The 21,629-nt window shown below is 39.2% G+C and overlaps 1 protein-coding gene across 1 annotated transcript in view; it reads left to right on the plus strand.

Moving 5' to 3' along the window:
* The window catches only part of GALNT14 (polypeptide N-acetylgalactosaminyltransferase 14), a 306,437-nt gene that overhangs the window by 140,111 nt on the left and 144,697 nt on the right, over positions 1 to 21,629 (plus strand). The window contains exon 2 of the mRNA XM_070932429.1: positions 6,176 to 6,345. Within this exon, the coding sequence (XP_070788530.1) occupies positions 6,176 to 6,345 (170 nt within the window). The remainder of the gene's footprint in view (positions 1 to 6,175; positions 6,346 to 21,629) is intronic.

Consider the following 21,629-nt stretch of genomic DNA (forward strand, 5'->3'; position numbering starts at 1 on the left):
CAGGAGCGGAGGGGAGGGGGGTCGCGTGCACATTCTCAGGGGCAGGGTGCATATAATTATGGGTGTGGGCATGCTGTGCGTGACCCCCCCCCCCCGCCCCTCTCCTGGCACGCGATGGCAAAAAGGTTATCCATCACTGGGATAGGATGTCCCAAAGGTGCTTTTTCAAGAGGCAGCTGGACTTTATTGTTTTTCTTTGAACACGTTTCGCTTCTCATCCAAGAAGCTTCTTCACCTCTGACTTTATATTGGGGAATGGAAAGATTTATACTCCTTGCAGACAGCTGGTCATTTGCATTCTTTTAGAGAGTTGTTGAGGCCACCTGGAGGTTTATCTGTGTTGTCAGAATGCAAATGACCAGCTGTCTGCAAGGAGTATAAATCTTTCCATTCCCCAACATCTAGTCAGAGCTGAAGAAGTTTCTTGGATGAGAAGCTAAACGTCTTCAAAGAAAAACAAGAAAGACCAGTTGCCTTTTGGAAAAGCATCTTTAGGACAACTATGACCTGGATGACTGAGAATCTCCATAGGCAACGGGATGAGGTGAATTCAGACAGCGGGTCAATTTAGAACCATTGGTTCAAGTTAATATCAAATCCTGATTATTTTCATCTGTAACTATAGTAGAGGCAATTAGGAAGATATAAGAATGAAGATAAAAGAGTGACAGTTAGTATTTATTCTTGCTGTCAAATGTGTGCAATCTATGAGTCAAAAAATGATCCCTTCTATTACAAACTTGCCTTGGGATATGAAAACAAGTCATAGCTTTTCTGCCTTTTGCAAAATTGCCGGTAATAAAGTTGAGATATAAAAGCTGAAGTTGTCAAGCCACATCTCAGATGAAAACTCTCAGGCATGCCTACTGTTACTGTAACTATATATAAACAAGAAATATTGCTGTTCTAGACCTGATGTGGATTTTGTTTAGTTTTATTAGTGAGATGTGCATTACTATTATGCAATGAATATATGTGGGATAGACTGGCTTTCTTTATAAAATAATCGTATTTTGTTTCTTCCTCAATCTAGGACCCAAATGCAATAATTTACTTTTCCTGTTTAGGAGGAACAATCGGTAGCCACTAATTGTTACTCATACAGGAGAAAGTAAAGCTTGTGCCTGACTTGAGGCTATCAATGGGACTGTGGCTCTGCTTCTCTTTAAAAACCATAATGCATACACAGAGCCAGGTAACATAGAAGTTAAAATACTAGACATGGATTGGGGCTTCTCTGATTCAACTCCCTACTTGACCATGGAGTTCATGGTGTGACTTTGAATCAGTCACTCATTCTCAGGAAGCTCTGCAGCATATAACTGTTGAGAGAAATAAACTTAGAAGTGACCTCCAGATTAGCATTTGGAGAATGATGGTGATGATAAAGTGTGGATAGTAATATGTATTGCTGAATGATTACTAATACGCGTGGGCTGATGATGGGGAGATTGAGTCCCTTCTCCTTTGCAACATATTCTGTGCTGATCATGAAAGAGATAAAACATTTTTCCAATAGTCCGCCCGTCTGATGATTTGTCTGTGTATAATTTTAAGGTATCAGCTCCATATCATTCTGAGTTATCTAAGGTGAACAGGCTTCTTTTTAAATACAAAGGCTCACTTAGAACAGGAAACATAGCAAGCAAATTCAGGGTCAGTCACAAAGAGCTCAATGATGGTGTGCGTGCCCACAGAGAGGGCTCTGCGTGCCACCTCTGTCACACATGCCATAGGTTCGCCATCACGGCTATAGACCATCCAACCAAGCACAAGAAATAGATGAACCTTTTGCAAATTGGTTACCTGAAGTGTGCAGGAAACACAGCACTGTAGTAACGGTGGACTTTAACTACCCTGAAATCAACTGGGGAACAAAATCTACAGTGAGTGGGAGATCGAACAGGTTCCTGATAAACCTAACTGAAAATTTTATCCTCCAAAAGATGGAGGAAGGAACTAGAGGGTCAACTATATTGGACTTAATTCTAACTAATAGCGATAACATGGTTGAGGGAGTGAAAGTCATGGGAACTTTGGGAGAGAATGATCATGTCATACTAGAATTCACCATAATGTAGGCACAGATAATGTAGGCACAGATGAGCCTGGTGGTGTGGCAGACTAAAGCACTGTTATTAACATCAGCTGCCTGCAATTACTGCAAGTTCAAATCTCACCAGGCTCAAGGTTGACTCAGCCTTCCATCCTTTCTAAGGTAGGTAAAATGAGGACCCAGATTGTGGGGGCAATAAGCTGACTTTGTATAAAATATACAAAAGTATGAAGGCTATTGCTTAACGCATTGTAAGCCGCCCTGAGTCTCCGAAGAAGGGTGGCATATAAATCAAATTAAAAAAAAAAACTGAACAAAGTCAGTCTAATGTTTTAGACTTTAAGAGAGCTGACTTCAACAAAATAAGAGAGAGAGTAGGAAGAGTCCATAGATAGAAATCCTAGAGCAGGAATACCCAACTCCCAGGCCACTGCCCACTACTGGGCCATGGCCAATTTGGAACTGGGCCACATGAGTGTCAGGCTGATGCACATATGCACACGCAGCCCGACTTGCACGAGAGGCAGGCCATCACACTTGCACTTGAGCAAGTTGAGTTGCACACACATATGCATATGTGCAAGCCCACTGCTTGTGCAAGTCAAGCTGCGCCAGTTACCCTCTCCCCCACCCCCAGCGAGGCCGCCAAGCTGTTTAGCCTAATGAAGAGAAGGCTTAGGGGAGACCTGATAGCAATCTTCCAGTACTTATTGTGGCTGTCACAGGGAAGAAGGGGTCACAACCTGTTATCCATAGTATCTGAGGGCATGACAAGAAGCAATGGGTTAAAGTTCATCTGAGGGAGATCCAACCTGGAAATAAATGGCCAACCATTTGTACGGGATGGTGTAACTACTCTTGACTTGAATAGGGAGTTGGATTAGAAGACCTCAAAGGTCCCTTACAGCCTTATGATTCTATGATAATACGCGACATAGAGCAAATTTTGACTCCAATCATGTATCTCCCAGATTGCATTTCTTCAAGGGAGTACACACACACACACACACACACACACACACACACACACACTGTACTCCCTTGAAGAAATCCTGTATATGGATTTTGTTTTGGTTTTTTGGGGTTTTTTGGAAACTAATTTTTACAGCGATTCTGTGAGGTCAGTTAGCTGAGAAATATCAACAGAAAGTTAACTAAGGGAGAGCTTCATGATTAAGTGGGGATTGATCCTGAAATTCTTAAAATCATATCTGCTTCTATGTTTATTTAATATTGTTGGGTTTCTGGGACTCATTGCATAGGGATTCAATCACTTCAACTCTTGGCGACTCAATGGATGGTTTCTATGAGTTCTAATTATTTCAGTGAGGCTTTTAAAGAAGAGGCTGTTAAGTGGATCACAGATTGATAATCAGCATGGCTTTGGTAGGATGTAATAAAAATTCATCTGAAAAATAATTAAATACAATCTGCAAGCATGGAGATAAGGGTAATCACACATATGTTTCAATATCTAACTCTGCACTTGTGTTGTTTGTAAAGGAAGCTTTTTTTTTTTTTAAATAAAGCTGTAGTGGGATCTAGCCATTACTAAACTACAGTATTTTACAGTATTTAAATCAGCTCCATGAATGCAGATGAATCATTGGGACATGCACCATTTATTTATTGGTGCCATCACCTTCTCACTCCCTTTCTTTTATTACATAAAATGTGTTGTGAATAAAAACAATTATGAAATAAAATTGCTTGATATCATTAGAAGGCAAAAGGTTCTTGCATATGGCAGTAATAATAAATGAAAGATAAATTATTAGTAAGGTGACTTTTTCGGGTGTCAAAATAATTCTATAGGTTTTGAATCTGTCCATAGTAGAAACAAGTTGCAACCAAAGATATTGTGCTTCTATAATGATATGATTTTAGTTGGGACATATTGTATGCACCAGTAGTGGGTTTCAATTTTGGTCGCTACCGATTCTCTCATGGGTGCTCGTGCGTGTGTGCGCAATGCTTCTGTGCATGCACAGAGATGTCTGGGTGGGTGGGCGGAGCCTCCCACCGCCGATGCTAGTGGTTCACCCGATCCGGGGCAAACCGGTAGGAACCCACCACTGGTATGCACTTCATTAAAACAGCGGGAAAAACATTGTATTCACTTGATTCTAAGCAAAAGGCCAGTTTGTTCATTGGATAAATATGACATGGTATACTAAGAACAGCTGCTGGGAATGTGAGCATAGGGCCTATGGCTTAAACCAGGGGTGTCAAACTCAATTTCATTGAGGGCCGCATCAGGGCTGTGGTTGACCTCGGGGGCCCAGGCAGGTGTGGCCAACTGGATGGGTATGGCCAACTGGGTGGGCGTGGCCAGTTTGACGTCAATCCCCAAATTGCTGGCATGTTTCCTCTTTGCACTGGGTAGACCGGCCGAAGCTACGTTGGCCTGATCTTTCCTCTTTGCATTGGGCAGACCAGGACAGCCCCATGGCCTGGATCTGACCATATTGCGGGCCAGATCCAATCCATGGGCCTTGAATTTGACACCTCTGACTTAGACACTTAGGAAAAAGTGCAGCTAAAAGACTGTTCTTTAGCATGATTTATTAGAAGTTTTTCTTGTGTATTTTCCATCTAAATTCTCAGTCTCTGTAGTAATATTTTAAAGATACGCTGTGAAAATCAAGTAAACTCAACAATCAACAACAAAAAAAAGAGAAAAAATCAAATATAGCTACTAAAAGGAGCAAGCTTCTAGAGAGGATGTATAGGCTGGATTGGATCCAGAGTTTAAGGACAGTGAAAAATTTATTTAAGTTCATCACCTAATACTGTAGGTACCAAGAAATACTTTGAGCTTCTTCATAGAGGTCTGAAATAAAGTACCATTAATATTTATTCTCTGGTTTTCTATAAGCAATGCTCCTCTCTCTGCAAGTCGGTTGATAGCCACATGAAAGAAGACTTTTATCACCTGAAATTAATTTGTCTCTTATACTTTATAGTATGCAAACATTTTGATTCTTTTTACTGTGCAATAGATCATGGCTTTGACTTTTTTGGATTGAAAGTATCAGTTGCTAATTGCATCAGTCTTTTTTATAAGTGGCACTGTTTTTGCTGAAAAGCCTTCTATTATAAAAGGAAGACTATTTGAAGTGTTTTAGTTTGAGTCTACAGATTTCAGACTGTCAAATGAAATGGTTTGCTATCAATTTGTGACAGAAATATCCATGGATTCATCACTTTCATTAAAACCAGAGTCACATGAGTGTGTTCCAAACTTTTCCCCTTTCATACATGCGTACAGCATTATGATACATGTAAAGGTGCTTGTACCATAACAGGACTATGCTGTTTCCATAGTTTGCTCCCCCCTCTGGATATCCCTGGTTTTGAATTATTTTATACACATTACATTTTACTTTATGCACATTACATTTTACTTTATATACATTACATTTCTTCTAGTATATGTGTTGTATAGTCTAAACGTAATACAGGAAAAGAAAAAAGATATGAGAATACATACAAAAATGTATATAGTTTAGTATGACATGTTTCCTAATCTTCACAAAATCTGGAGATGCAAAAATGAAAAGGTAATTACATTCAGGTCTGCAGTTAGGTTGGAAGTAGAAATTAGGTTGTGTCATATAAAATGTGACAAAAACAGATTTCTTTCCCAATCCTATTTGTGGCTATGTACAAAATGTCCCCTGAATTGATTCAACAGATTTACGTGCATTTGATCTTCAGCTGATTAAATCTGAGTTATGTTGACCTCAAACATCAGTATAATGCATTCTGCTTTGTAGCCACAAGCATATGCCAGAATGCAAAACAGTAACTGGCCCTCACAATGCAAGATGAATCTGTGTGTATTTTCCTTAATTTGAAGAAACAAAAAATAGGTATTTTCAAATGCATAATCTTATTTTTGAAATGACGATGGTCTGTATGAACAAGAACATGACAACTGTCATATTCGTATATTATTATATTATAAATATTTAGTTTAAAAAGAGGATACCTTATCTTTCTTCAAAACAGTCCAAGGAAGCTAAGTTAACTTAAAAAAAAAAAGAAAAGAAAAGCATGACCATTCAGTTCCAACTTTTTACTTTCCTTACGGAATCTATGTTTATGCATGAACAGGATTCCGACATTGATTGGGATGATCTTTGGGATCAATTTGAAGAAAGAAAATATCTGAGTATTCGGAGATGGAAAGGCGGAGAGGATCCATATCGATTGTATGCCTTTAACCAACGGGAGAGTGAACGGATGCCCAGTGACCGTGCCATTCACGATACTAGGCACCACAGGTTTGGTATCCCATTTTCTTAGTTGCATATTGTGCCTTGATTGGTCCTAAGGGTTAAGTCCCTAGGATAGAAACCAGGAGTAAACTGTGAGTTCTAGTCCTGCCTTAGGCATGAAAGCTAGCTGGGTGACCTTGGGCCAATCACTCTGTCATCCCAACTCAACTCACAGGGCTCTAGGTGGGAAAATAGGAGGAGGAGTATTAGGTATGTTCTCTGCTTCGAGTTATTTATAAAAGTAATAAAGGCAGGATAAAAGAAATATTTTTAAAGAGTGATTAGAGAATAGAGGAGTGTGATCAAATCATTCAGGGTGTTATGATTAGAGCATAAAATGAGACTTGTAAAAAATGGAAAAGATGTAGTTGTTAAGAGATGAGGCTAGAAACTGGGAGACCATGACTTCTAGTACTGTTTTAGGCATAAAGTCAGCTGGGTGACTTTGGGCCAGTCATTCTCTCTCAGCCATAGGAAAAAGGCAATCACAAGCCACTTCTGAGAATGTTGCTTAGAGAACTGCAGGCAATTCAGCCCAGGCAGTTAAAGGCCCTTCACTATTCAGCATTGGAAAAACAGCACAGGGTATAGCTCCATCTATTTCACTGAATTGATTACTATCAATTTACAGTTACGCTCTAAGCTGCCCAGAGTAGTTGGATATGAGATGGGTGGCAAATATATTTCATAAATAAGTGAATAAATATAGATCAGCTAGGGATGACTGTAATAAATCATGGCACCAATATATTGATATATGTATATTTGTAAATATATGTCTTATTTTTGTAGCTTTTCTCTCTTTATAAGTTCATATTTTCTTTTTCTTTGATTAGTTTTTGTATTCAGTTAATTTATTTTTTTAAAAATGACTGCTTCAACAGCATAAAAAGAATTTGCAATTAGCTCTATTTTTGGGGTGTTTCTGGTAAATATTGCATAAAGTGAATTTATGCAAGTAAAATTGTCACTTGATAAGTGAATAACATGTCTTTTAGAATATATAAATAAACACAGGTACAATGTAATTAAAAATGTCAGGTTAAACTAAAATTTGCTCTGTCAATATAAAAGTATTCTGTTAATATAAAAGTGGCTTTTAGACAACGCTTATATTATTTATTTATTTTATTTTATTATTCAAATTTCTATACCGCCCTTCTCCTTTCGGACTCAGGGCGGTGAACAGCCAAGATAAAAACATCTATACAAACATCACAGTTAAAAATAAAGTTAAAATAATTTATAAATTTGGCCCATAATTTAAAACTTGTCAATTAAAATCAATATTGAACCGAATTAGCCATTTTAATGACTATTTTTCTAATTTGGTGAATTTTTTCCCAAGATTCTACTTCTGACCTCATCTGACATCAGCAGATTGGTCATCTCAGCGTTCATCTAATTCTAGAACATTTATGAAGACCATATCTTAAACATGCATTAATCATTGAAAACACACAAGGGGAAAGCTAATTCTTCATAAAAATATACCACTATTGATCTGTAACAGAAAAAAGTTAGTTAATTGTATCCCTGTTGTTGTCATACTGTCCAAGAGATCAATCTTTTTCACATAACATATCTTACCTTAGCTCAATAATTTCTAAGTGTTTTTGTTCTTTGGAATAAATGTCATTGGGATTCAGTAATTTTTATTAAAGGGTCTATGAGAATTTCATAATTTGGGAACACTATTTGCCTCAATTCCTCTATACCTTCCTTGAAAATAATGTCAGGGATGGCTTTCTGCTCTATATCTTTTGAATGTAACAAGAGTTTTTTAGAGTAAGTTACAACAAATCATCCTTATTTTACTGTTTCACTTGAAATGATGTATTTGACTTTTCCAACAAAAAAAATTAGAGCATGGAAATTGGTAAGGTCTCAGAACGCCTATCAGCTGGGCTAAAAATGAACGAATATAGGTAGGTATAGCCAGTGGTGGGATTCAGTCAGTTCGCACCTATTCGGTAGAACCAGTTGTTAACTTTCTAAGCAGTTCAGAGAACTGGTTGTTGGAAAAAAAAATCTTATTTTGTTTTTCCCTACTTTACAGGGCTAATCCTGTAAAGAAGGCAGAAAGTAAACATTCTGGTGTTGTTTCTAGCCTAATCTTTATTGCCCTGCTTACAGAAACTGCCTCTCTGGTTAACCCTTATTACATTGTGACAGCTAAGGCGAAGCGCCCATCGACGTGAGTGACATTGAGTTGGCCATGCCCACATGGCCACATGACCACTGAGCCACATCCACCTAGCTGGTCATTAGGGCAGAGAACCGGTTGTTAAATTATTTTAATCCCACCACTGGGTATAGCGCAGGGGCAGGCGGGAGGGCCCAGTTGACGGTCGGGGCGAACTGGTTCGCTTTTAGCTCACCATCACCACTACTGGCTTGCTCGAACCGGCGTGAACCAGTAGAAACCCACCACTGCATGGGTGTCAAACTGGCGGCATCCGTCATGTGATGTTTTGTTACATATTTCCGTTCGCAGAGCTGGGGTGGTCATGGGCTGTGCATGAGGCACTTGGCTCATGGGCCACCAGTTTGACACCCCTGATACTGTGTATTTTCTATTTTGCATATTTCCAAATGATTTGAATATCTTTCACCTCTGAATCTGCTGTGTCAATTGTTTCCACACTACTTTTCTTTAAAAGGATCTGATAGCCCTTCTGCTTTGCTTGATCTCCAGAGGCTTGTGAATTGCTCTACATGGTTATGTTTTGACATTAGGAGAATGAACAAAGCATGTGATGTGATTATTTCTTGCTCAGCAAAACCTTCCCAACTTTGGAAATGAAATAACAGTAAACTATTAGGAGGAGACAGATTGACAACATCAAGATGTTTTTCATCAGTGAGTTGCAGGTGACAGTTGTCTCCAACTGCAGGAAAAATATAGTAGCTTTGGAAAGTAAAAACAAAAAATGCCTATTTGGACCCTTGTCTCTACAATATTGTCTTCCAAGTCACAGGTGTTTTAAAAAAACAAATCCAGGTATTTTTCAGTTACTGAGAAAAATCAGCAATTGAGTAGGTTTATACTTTGATTATTTTCCTTAGAGAATATTCAACTGTATTTTTTTTACTTATAATGTTTGTATACATACTTGGAATACTATTAAGCAGATGTATAAGGTCTTATATACATAGGTGTTCCAATTGCTCTCTTTTTCCTAATGCTTCCTTGAATTCTGTTTGCCCTTTGGATAGCTGAGTTACATTAAGATATATCCAACAAGACGGTCACAATGGAGAAATTCAACAGTTAGTCAGAGTTAGCAGTACGTGCAAGACAGCCGCTCAGTTAGAACTCCATCAGTACGGTAGAAATTACTAAATTCTACCACATTTATTTTAAACTGCCATTGCATTAAAGCTCAGAAATCTTTAACAATGCTAGTCTGCTGTAGTCATTATCTTGAATAATTTTGCCTAATCTGCCACTTAGCTACAGTAGCTCTCCGTATTCCTTCTGGGTATCAACAATGAATATGTGAAGTACAGTGTCTTTGAACAGAGCACATCAGGGTATCTTGCTGTTTACCATTCAAATTTTATTAAAAATGAATCATGCTTGCACATTTATGGTCTTTTCTATTGTTCATCCTTGAAAAGCTCTTTCATCTCTGGAACCATGGCTTGTTTCCCCCCTGTAAAAAATAATTGCTCATTTTAGAAGAACATCAAGATTGAGGAAAGTGATTCTTATTCTTAAGGTGTGCAAGCCATTGATATTTACCTTTGAGCAGTTCTCAAGGAAGAAACATCTCATGCTTCTCTTGTGGTGAAGACAAGCTATGATAAAGGTTCAAGATGTGTTAAATTGACTGTGAGCTGGGCAATTTAATTTAATACCTTTCAAGTGTGCTGTCATGTCCTGTAAATTTCATCACTATTTTATAAACATACATAATTTAATCATGATTAAGCACTTTGAATCCATAATATCTTATATTGCATAAATGACAGTATTACCAGGGTGCATACTAGAACCTCATAGCACATCTCATTGACAGATCCTGCTGAGCATTAAAAGTGTTTACGTTTGGCTAAACAGTGCACCCTATTTCCATTTCTCCTGCTTTATTCCTTAGGAAGGCAGCAATGTTTCTTTTTATTGTAGGCCATATTCAGGAAAGCATATGAAAATAATTGGTTTGCTTACATTAGTTTAGCTGTCTGAAGGTAAGTCATTATATTAGGTTGAGAAATTGTCTTAAAAGTGGATTAAGAATATTATACTAATATCCATCCCAAAGAGCCTTGCTGGATGACCTTGGATTTGCTGTTAATCTATTAAACAGAAGAGCAGTTAGCAGTGCAACATGGGAAAAACAATAATTTAGACTTTGTGCCTTCTCCCTAAATCTGCAGGCTAAATTACATGTAGATCTGAGGTTGCTGATCTCTCTCTCTCTTTGTGTGTATCATTTCCCTTATTGTTTTCAATGCACACATATGTATACTGTTGTATATTTTTCCCAGCCATCAAATTATTTCTTTAATGTAGCAGGAAGAGAGGCCCTGGTTTTCATCTCTATTCTGCTACTGCTTTGTACATAGAAGAGTTAAACCTGGATTTTTTCAGATGATAACATTATTCTGACCTACATACTTAGTGCTTGAAATTTGACAACTGGACAGCATAAATGAATTTTCTGTGTTCCTACCATGGTCAAAAGACTGATATTGCAGCATTTAAAAGATTAATTTATGGCTCCTTTCACTCAATGGATTGAAGACCTGATTGTACTTGCTGCCTTTGAGTGGATTTCCTATGGACATAGACTTTGTATGGATAAATATGAAATATGGGACTCATTTATACAAAATACAGTAGGTTAAAAATGTGACACGTATATAAATATATTAGAAACATATAGCAATAGCACTTAGATTTAGTGCTTTGCAGCTGGGGTCTCCAACCTGTGGGCTGTGGCCTATTTTCAATCGGGCTGCCTGAGCGGTTTGCCAGCTTGCACGCATGTATGCATGTATGCGCAGCCCAGGGGTGGGTTCCACTTACCTTTACTACCAGTTTGCGTGTGTGCAGCTCACCAATGATGACGTTGTGCCGGGTGGGTAGACCCTCCCGCCAGTTTTACTACCAGTTCTATGGAGCCGGACAGAACAGGGAGCAACCCACCACTGGCGTAACCCGACTCACACGAGCGGTGAGGAGCGGTGCTCACAGCCCACTTGCCCCTCTTTTAAAAGTAATAAAAGAATAAATTAAATAAGTCTGGAATGACCAAAGACTAGTCTTATTGGGGCTAATGCTAATCAGACACTGTATCGTGTCCATATTGGGAACTTCTGTGCCTTTTTGATATATAGATAGATACACTGTAGATTGTTGATATTAACAATTTGCCCTTTTATTTCTTGTTTAACTCCCTGCTTTTCTATTGTTTTCAATCCCCTTTTGCTAACTAACTAAATAAATAAACATCAAGCTGTATTTTTGCTAGCTGAATTGAGCGGTTTGTGTGCTTGCTGTGATCTGGTGGTAGGGATTGATTGGGAGTCTACTTAAACTGGAAATTGCGCACCATAATTTTCCAACAATTTTAGGGAAAAATATTAGTTGGGCAAACTGACTTGTAACTACAGCTAATTAGTATTTTTAACAAAGAAAAAAGAAAAAATACTTTTGCATGCTCTCCACAGTAACTTGTTAGGGAAACCCACCACTAAACATCTCTAAAAGGTCCAAAGGGTGAAATTCTCCTTATTTCCAAATATCTGTGAGGCTGTCAATTTCTAGTAGCCTGTCAGCCAATTACGAACAACAAGTCATCTTGCCACAGTGTAAGTACACTGCAATTCCAGTCTGAAACTGCTCAACGTGGCTGAACAAACTGTCTGATAACAAATCACAGCTCCTATTCGATGTTCTTATTTTCTTCTGTGCTGTTGTTCCTTCCTTTTTGTCCTTCCACTCTACTACCGTGCCTGCTGCTTTCAGGATACCTTTCCACAGAATTTACCTGAATATCAGGAAATACTGCAATATTCACAATATTGTTCTGACAACTCCAATAAATCTGAACCCAACCACTGGGTCAAAGGAAAAGGAAAAAGAACATACAAGTAGACTGAACAACATCTGCGTTCTGCCCATCTCATGTTCCAATTTAAAAAAAAAAAACACTTCTGTGCAGCTAGTACCAACCATCCACTCTTCATATGTATAGAAGTGAAGTGTTTAAAGAGGATGGGTTTTGGAACAAAAAATAGAATGAAATGGCTGCTGAGTTAAATAGGGCAGATGGCAAGTATCCCATTTGTGATTTCTCCCTAACAACAACATCCTCTCTATTTAGTTATTAACTGACACCCATCAGGGCTGTCAGTTTCCTCCAGAGAAAAGAGCATCTGGCTACTGTCTGAAAGCAAATGAGTGTCTCAGCAGTACTTGCAGTTAAGCACTGATGCAATATTATCTCATATAGATTGGCTTCCACCATGATGATCACATTAAGTTTCCAGGGGAAAAAGAAAGGAAGTTTTACAGGGAAATAAAACAGTTTTGAACTGTTGTGTCAAAATAAGGGAGTCCATCTGAAGGTCAAGCGGAATAGCTTCTTCTGAGGTTGGTCTACATCTATGGAGGACAGAATTGCCCATCCCAGTGTCTGAAAACTTTTGATAAGACAGAGAATTTCTGCTATAATAAGAACCAGAGGTTCCAAAGGTTTGACTCTGAAACATTTTGCATGAATTCCAAGAACTAGTAAAAATAATAAATTGATTTTATAATTAGTCTGAAGAACTAATTGTGATACAGATTTGAAAGGCACAAATGGCCTTTTAAAACTCTCTGTCAAATTTTTCGGTAGAAGAATTGGCTAAATAGTTTCTCCAAAAGAAGTTTGGAAGGGTGCCTGGGGATGCTTGATCTTGAGAGTGTGCAAGAGGTGCCATGCAGGTCAGGGATCCTGCACAGTGGGCAGCATAGGTTGAGAAGCATGTGTGGGGGGTCCCCAAGAGGTGCTGCATGTGTCAAGGAAAGTGCATGTGGAAGAGCATGCATGGGACTTCACAAAAGAGATGCTCTGTGGGTTGGGAAAAGTGTGGAGGAGCACTGCAGTTTCAGAAAGGGTTGCAAGAAGTGCTGCACAGATCAGTTAAGCTTGTGGGAGGATGGTACAAGTCAGGCAGGGGATGTATAAGCGGTGCTGTCTCGGTTGGGGAAGGCATACCTGGGGGCAACATAGGTCAGGGGAGCATGCAGGGTGGTGGTGGCCTGGATCAGAAAGAATGCATGGGGCCCTTCCCTTCCCTCCCCTCCCCATCCCATCCCATCCCATAGGCAGGTAAGTGGCTCTATTAGGTGAGGGAGAGAAAATGGATTGCAAAATTGGCTGGGAAACTGTTAATGCATGTTGAAAATGAAGATCACCTGACTGCAGTAGCAGTCCTACAGTCCAACAGCAACCAGTAGCACTGACCAGCCCCAAATTTCATTCCCTTGGAAGTTATCGGTCTCAGACTTTGTCCACATTCTGTAAGTTAGCTCATTTGAGGTATCTTGATTCAAACATTGTTGCCCTATGATACACTCTTTGCCCATTAAAAGGTCATGCTGAGAATTTTACTACTATATAGAGTCCTTTGAGATTTAACTGAAGCCAGAGAGGTTATAGACTGTTGAGGGAACAATTCTACAATGGAAGATAGACAGTAATTGGGCACTTTGGATCTAAAGATGTTTCAAAAACATTACATTCTATTCAAAATAATTTTTCAGAAATACTCTTCTTGGAAAGAATTTCAGCAAACTGAGTGAGAACTGATAGGGGAAAATGTAGAAGTTCTTCGTATGACAGGAGACTCATCTCAAATTATGAGTGAATATTCATCAGACTGAACAGTCTCACTAACCCAAAGGAATTAATGCAGTGATATTCATAATATATTATCATTTTTAAAATATTTTTTAGCGCAGATAATAGTAATATCAGTTATGCTAATTTTAAAAATGCAAAATTATATGGAATAATATCTAGCCATTGGCAAAATTATGTCTGCCAGTAGAACAGATTCCTCATCTCTTCTGCATTTCTGTTTGGGAGAGAGTGGATTTTCCAGCAAGTTACCCTGACATGGGCAATTATAGAGTTCAAATATCTCTCTGATAATGAACTCCAGAGTGTCTTAGACAACCCATCCTCTCCATTATCTTCAGTTCCTCATCTTTTAAATGTGAAAGATAATGGATTATAGGCTACACTAAATTTAGAATTAATCATGTAATACAGTTGTGGCAGAATTTGTAATGGATATTTTTCAATCCTGAGTCTAAGAACCCTTGGAACGTTGCAATTTACTAGAGATTCCCTTTGTCCTTGCTGATATAATCTATCCAGGTGGGAAATGGCATATGGATTCAATTAATGTTTTTCTCTACTACCCCTTTAGAAAGAAGCAGCAGTGAAGTCTTTACAGGTAGTTTTTGTTTAGTGGCCATAATTGGGACTAGCCACTTAGTCATTAATTGAAGCAATCACTAAGTGAACCGTGCTTACTATTTTACTTCAGTTTTCCTTTGCTTTATTGATCTGCAAAGGTTGCAAATTTGAAGAATTATCACAGTTATTTTTTCATCACTGTTATAACTGTAAACTGTTGTTAATTGAGGCAATTGTTAAATGAGGACTGTCTCTATTATGAAACCATTGGTCTGGGCTACTTTTGCCTAGATTTTAATAGACAAATAGACTTTTAGCTACACACCTTCCCAGCAAACAGCAAATTTTGAAGCTCCAGGTATAAAGGATTCATTTTAGGATGAGTAACCACAGTTTGCATGTTGGAGGTTCCTAAAGGAGTGCTGGGAAACTCTGTATTTTAAAGAACATTTGAGGAAGAGGTGCAGAATAGCCCTTCTCTGCCTGAGGCTGTAGAGACCCGGCACCAATCAAAACTTTTTGTGAAGCAACTGATCAACACTGACAGGGTAAGCCACTAGTATAGAAATAGAAGAGCAAACTTCATTCCCTTCTAGTACTGATGATGTTACCTAGTTTGGTAATGAAACATCTGCAAGAAAACCATCAAGCTCAGAGAGCACTAAGGACCCCACAGTTCAACCTTGAGCTACAAATATTCTCTTCTATCGATAAACACTTTTTGGTTAGAGGGACTCAGAGCCTGCCTTATATGAGATGGCTCCCAGTGAATTTCATTCTAAATTTTGATATGATTTCTGTAAATAAGGAATGTAGAATTATAATGGCTGAATCTTTGATCCTTCATACATCAAAAAAATGCAAAGCTAAGGGATAAACAAATAAACAGATTTGAAAAAAGAAAAGGCTCAGGAAAGAAAAAAGAGTGAAAATGTAAGAAAGAAAGAGGAAAAGAAGGAAAACAACAAGAAAAAAAAGAATGACTTCCAACTTTCTTTGGTACAGATATAACTAAAAAAATATCAAACTCTTACTCTAATATTTGTCTACATTATTTCCATAATCTCATATCTAATCATCAAAGCCCCAGATCAACTTTTAATTTCAGTTTCTCACAAAAAGTCCAGTAATGGTTCATATCACTTTAATCACTATTTGTTAAGGAAACCACAGCTGATTTATTTAATTGCACCAAACTCTAAATAAAACAGAAATGGAAAATCCTAAATTCTAGCCTAGACCCATGTTTCTCAACTTTAGCAACTTTAAGGTGCATAGACTTCAATTCCCAGAATTCCCCAGGCAGCATGAAGTTCGCCCATCTTAAACTTGTCAAGACTGAGAAACTCTGGTCTACAGATAGGGATTTTTCCATTCCTCTTTTATTGGTTCTTTCTTACTTATGAGCAATCATAATGCAAAATCCTCACTCCCATTCCATCCCAGAGCAACCACAACTCCTTCACTAACCTGCTTTCCAGCTCCGTTCTCCTGCGTGCAGGGCAACAAAAAAAGACCATGTGACTACCAGTTTAAAAAAAGTGCAATCAGACCTTCCAACTTCTCAGGGGAAAAAGATCTGGCTAAATTAGAAGGTCTGATTGAACTTTTTGTTTTACTGGTAGTCACATGGTCCTCTTTTATTGCCCTGCATACCGGAGAACGGAGCTAAAAAGGAGGCTAATGAGGGAATTGTGGTTGCTGCAGGATTTTGCAGGAGGCCATCCAGCCCAAAAATGGAGTGCGGAGGGGGGGCACACACACCCCCATGCCTCATTTTTGCTAGCGGAGGCACTGCGGGCTGGTTTTTTGTTATCTCCAGGCCGGCCCTGTGGGCTGGATATAAGCACCCAGCGGGCCAAATCTGGCCCGCAGGCCTTGAGTTTGACACCCCTGGTTTAGTGTGTTGTGTGAGCACAGCCAAAGTAGTTTGTTTCATGTTAGTATGTTGTGTAAATTCAGTCATTGTTGGCTTGTTTAATTCATTGTTAACCAAAAGCTTGTTTAATTCATTGTTAACCAAAAGCTCAGTATGAAGTGCAAACTTGACCAGGGCTACCCCTTCAGTGTCAGTCTTACATTCTTTATTCTTTTCTGTTGAAAACTTGACTCTGCTTTTGGACTTTGAATGTTCCCTCTCCCTGTCTGTGTCTTATATACAAGCCTCGGCCTGCTTTTTTACTCTGCTGTGGATTACCGTTCTTCTGTTTTATGAATCTGGTTATCAGCCTGCTTGTTAAAAAGCCCAGAGCGGGTACCAGTGTAGCACTTTCCTTTTCCTCAATACAGGCAGCAAATGTTATTTCCAGAAGGAGAAGCTTGTTGTCAGTGAACTTCACTTGCCCCACTTCATTTCATCTCGCTCACTTGATACGCCTTATTGTGAGACAGGTCCATAGACACCTAGAGCAGCAGGAAAAATAAAATAGCAGCTTGTCACTCAATAAGAATCTCATAAACATGCCAGCAAATTCCAACTGGGTGAAACCATTTCAAATCTGATGCAATGTCAGACATTTTACTGATTGTTCACAAAACAACTTGTCCATTTAAAATGTAGAAAAGAGTATTTGATTTAGTTAAAAAGGCAATATGAAATTGGAGACAAACTTTTGCTGAAAATCTCACTGTATATTCATATGCTCTGTCTCTCTCCGTGTAAGGGAGAGAGTGTCATATCCTGAATAAGGTCATCCACTTAGGCTTGGCAGTTTGGAACTGTCACAGTGAGTGGGATGAATTGCCCAGAGCAACACACACACACACACACAACTTTGTGATTGTTAAGGGTTTCTGTCATCTGAACAAATTCAGACAAGATTGCACAGTTTTCTTGCTCCATATGTTAGCTTTGCTGATCTCCGCCTTCCAAATGGTACATTGATTTTATAGATATGTAACTGTTGTTAGTTTCTGCTGGCGGCATGTTGATCTTCTCTTGGCATTTCTTTTAGAAGAGGTAGAAGTGTAAAGAAAATGAAAAAAAGAAGATAAAAGGATATTCATGTAGAACATTAACCAAGAAATTTGTGTTATAATAAGCTTGGTGTATTTTATTTTGTTTGACGTTGGTTGTTATTTTATTTTGATGTGTCTCTTCCAGATTGTTGGCAGTGATATCTCCCAGATTTGTTCAATTGGTTAACTGAGGATAAAAAAAAAATCCATTATAGCATAGTAGAGCTAACATTCTCTTACATTAAAGACTTTTCCTTCCTGCTGTCATTACAGTTAAATTATATTTTCAGATCAAAAACCTCTTATTAAATAAACTTTATTCCATTCTTCTGTGGAAAGTAATACTATATACAATGGGGATCAAATTGTTTAAAGCTCCTGTTAAAGAAGGTATAGGCAATGCTCCATACAAACTACAATTCTCAGCAATACCAATCAGCAGATCCTGCAGTGAAGGATGCTGGGAACTATAGTTCTCACCATCTGGAAGGCTATTTTGCCATCCTTTTTTTAACAGGACACAAACTGAGACTGAAGCATAAAATGCTGAATGCAGTCCATGAGGCCTTCACAAAGAAAGAGGGGAGTGACATATTACCTAGGGATCAGAGGGCAGGACAAGAAGTAATGGATTGAAGCTTGTCCAAGAGAGATACAACCTAGAAGTAAGGAGAAATTTTCTGATAGTAAGAGCAATTAATTAATGAAATCACTTGCCTCCTGAGGTTGTGGGTGCTCTATCACTGGCAATTTTCAAAAATAGACTGGACAACCATTTGACTGGGATAGTATAACACTCCTGCCTTGAGGAGAGACTTGGACTAGAAGACCTCTGAGGTCCCTTCCAGGCCTATGATTCTATAATCTGTGATTTATATTCTAGTTTGTACCTTAGTTGCAAGAGTGATAATGGAGTTGGATCAGTGGATCTGTAATATGGATCAGGTTACATTTGGGGTAGTTGCTCAGTTAGAAGGGCCCTATCTAGAGCAGTATTTCTCAAATGTGGCAACTTTAAGATGTGTGGACTTCAACTCCCAGAATTCCCTAACCAGCTTGGGGTTAACTCAAGTTTTTGTACATGCTGAATAGTTAAATTCATCCTATCAACTTATACTTGGGATTCCAGGCCCAGTATATTATTATTTAGATAACGAGAGAGATCCAAAAGTGCTTTTCCAAAAGGCAACTGGACTTTCTTGGTTTTTTTCCCCCTGAAAACATTTCACTTCTCATCCAGAAGCTTTTTGGATGAGAAGTGAAATGTTTTTTTGGAAAAGCCCATTTTGGACAACCATGATCTGGATGATTGAGAATCTCGATAGACATGTAATGAGGGAGGGATGGAGGCAGAGGGAGAGGGAGTGGAAGAGAGAGAGAGGGAGAGAGAGAGAGAGTACAGATGCTTGTGTGCACATGAGACAGATTGATTTTAAAATTATAGTTAAAGTTTAAATACAGTCAAGTACACTGGAATTATTTCATAAGAAGCTATTTTTGATCAACACAGAAATACATTTGGACAGAGAGAGAGAAGCTGGGCACAAATAAATCGATATATGGAACTTATATGAACCCATTGAGGATGTTGACATGGATAATGAAGAACTCCAAAAAGCAAAGGGGCTTAAAAACTTCCTAAGTTCTGCTCCTATCTGGATATATGGACACATATCCAGGGAGGGGCAGAACAGAGGAAATTCTTGAGCCCCTTTGCATTTTGGAGTTCTTCATTATCCAACTCATCTTCAGTGTGGAAGCAACCTTGTTGCTTTAGAGCAAGGGTATCAAACTCAAGGCCTGTGGGCTGGATCAGCCCATAGGGTGCTTAGATCTGGCCCGTGGAGACGCCCTGGAAACAGCAAAGGACCAGCCTGCGGTGCCTCTAATAGTGAAAATGGAGTTTGGGAGGGCTGCGTGCAACCCCTACCCCACCGAGGTCGATTTTTGCTGGCAGAGGGCTTCAGGAGGGCATCAAGGCCAAAAACAGGGCCTGGGGAGGCTGTATGTAGCCCCCCCAGGCTCCATTTTTGCTGGCAGAGGGGTAGCAAAGCAAACTAAAAACAAAACAAAAGGAGAAATATTTCCCCTTTTGCATTTGTGTATCCAAGAAGGAAAGAAGGAAAGGAAAGATGAAAAACCAAAGAAGAAGGAAAGATGGGAAGGAAGAAGAAAGGAGAATGAATGAATGAATGAATGAATGAATGAAGGAAGGAAGGAAGGAAGGAAGGAAGGAAGGAAAGAAGGAAGGAAGGAAGGAGATTATAATGAGAGGGAGGGAGGGTCTGAGGGAAGTCCTGCCTTAGCACTTGGCCATGCAGGTGGCCCCAAACAAGTGATGTCAAGCTGGCCATGCCCACCCTGACCACGCCCCCCCCCCCCCGAGGTCAAACACAACCCTGATGCAGCCATCAATGATATTGGGTTTGTCACCCCTGCTTTAGAGTGAATAGGATTTGGTATCTTCTCCCTACCTCCCCTTCTCTTCCAAGTCTACATATTTACTCTGATCAACAGAGGAAATTGAAAACAAACAAACAAACATACAAAAAAACAGCTGGTTCTGTAATGCCACCATATAAATCTATAGTAAGACATTTTGAGGGTTGTGGACAGATGCAATTACTATACTGGAAAAAAATATTGCAGAACTGGAAAAGGTGCCAAAAAAGGAAGAAAGCAATTAAGATGTTTACATGGTTGTAGTAGCTGCCTTATGAGGAAAAAGTACAGCTCTGGGATTTCTTAGCTTTCTAGCACAAGATGGGATAGAAATACAGACACACAAAAAATCAAATATAAAATTAAAAATAAGATGAATAATTTTTTCTCCTTTTGAACTGGGGTCATATAATGTTTATGTATATTAAGAAGGCACACACCTTCTGAAAATGTGCCAAGAAAACCATGTGAGTTTGTCCATTAAGTTGCCGTGGTCAACTCAAAGATTTTCAAAATATTTTTTAAAAATCAAATGTAAGTTCTAAACCGATTATAAAATAATGAAGGGTATGTTTATATATGGATCGGGACTCCCTATGCACGGTCACTCATGCCCTCATCACTTCCCGCCTGGACTACTGTAATGCTCTCTACATGGGGCTCCCCTTGAAGAGCACCCGGAGGCTCCAACTGGTCCAGAATGCGGCCGTGCGGGTGATTATGGGAGTTTCATGGCGCTCCCATATAACACCTCTCCTGCGCGAGCTGCGCTGGCTTCCGGTGGTCCTCCGGGTGTCATTCAAGGTATTGGTTACCACCTTCAGAGCACTCCATGGCTTAGGACCTGGGCACTTACAAGACCGCCTTCTGCTACCAATAGCCTCCCACCGGCCAATTCGCTCCTCGGCCAAGCAATGTCGGCTGGCGACCCCCAGGGGGAGAGCCTTCCCTGTGGGGGCTCCTGCCATCTGGAATGAATTGCCCTCCGAGATGCGGAGGATTCCCGACTTATGCACCTTCCGCCAGGCCCTCAAGACGCTTTTATTCCAACAAGCCGGGCTGGCCTAATTTTTTAATTTTTTAATCATTAACTCTTAATTTTTAAATGTCCAAAATGGGTAGTTTTATTTTAATTAGATATGGGCCAAATTATTTAATATTTCTTAAATTGTTTTTTAAATTTTATATCTGTGTGTTTTATTCTTACTGTACACCGCCCTGAGTCCTTCTGGGAGAAGGGCGGTATATAAAATAAATAAATAAATAAATAAATAAATAAATAAATAAATAAATAAATAAATAAATAACAGCAGTGGTGAAATTCAAATTTTTTTACTACCGGTTCTGTGGGTGTGGCTTGGTGGGCGGGGTTTGGTGGGTATGGCAGGGGAAGGATACTGCAAAATCCTCATTCCCACCCCACTCTGAGACCAGCCAGAGGTGGTATTTGCTGGTTCTCCAAATTAC

Source organism: Pituophis catenifer, unplaced genomic scaffold, assembly GCF_029215685.1.
Source record: "Pituophis catenifer annectens isolate HBS135680 unplaced genomic scaffold, rPitCat1.0.hap2 SCAF_1, whole genome shotgun sequence".
In the NCBI taxonomy this organism is placed as follows: domain Eukaryota; kingdom Metazoa; phylum Chordata; class Lepidosauria; order Squamata; family Colubridae; genus Pituophis; species Pituophis catenifer.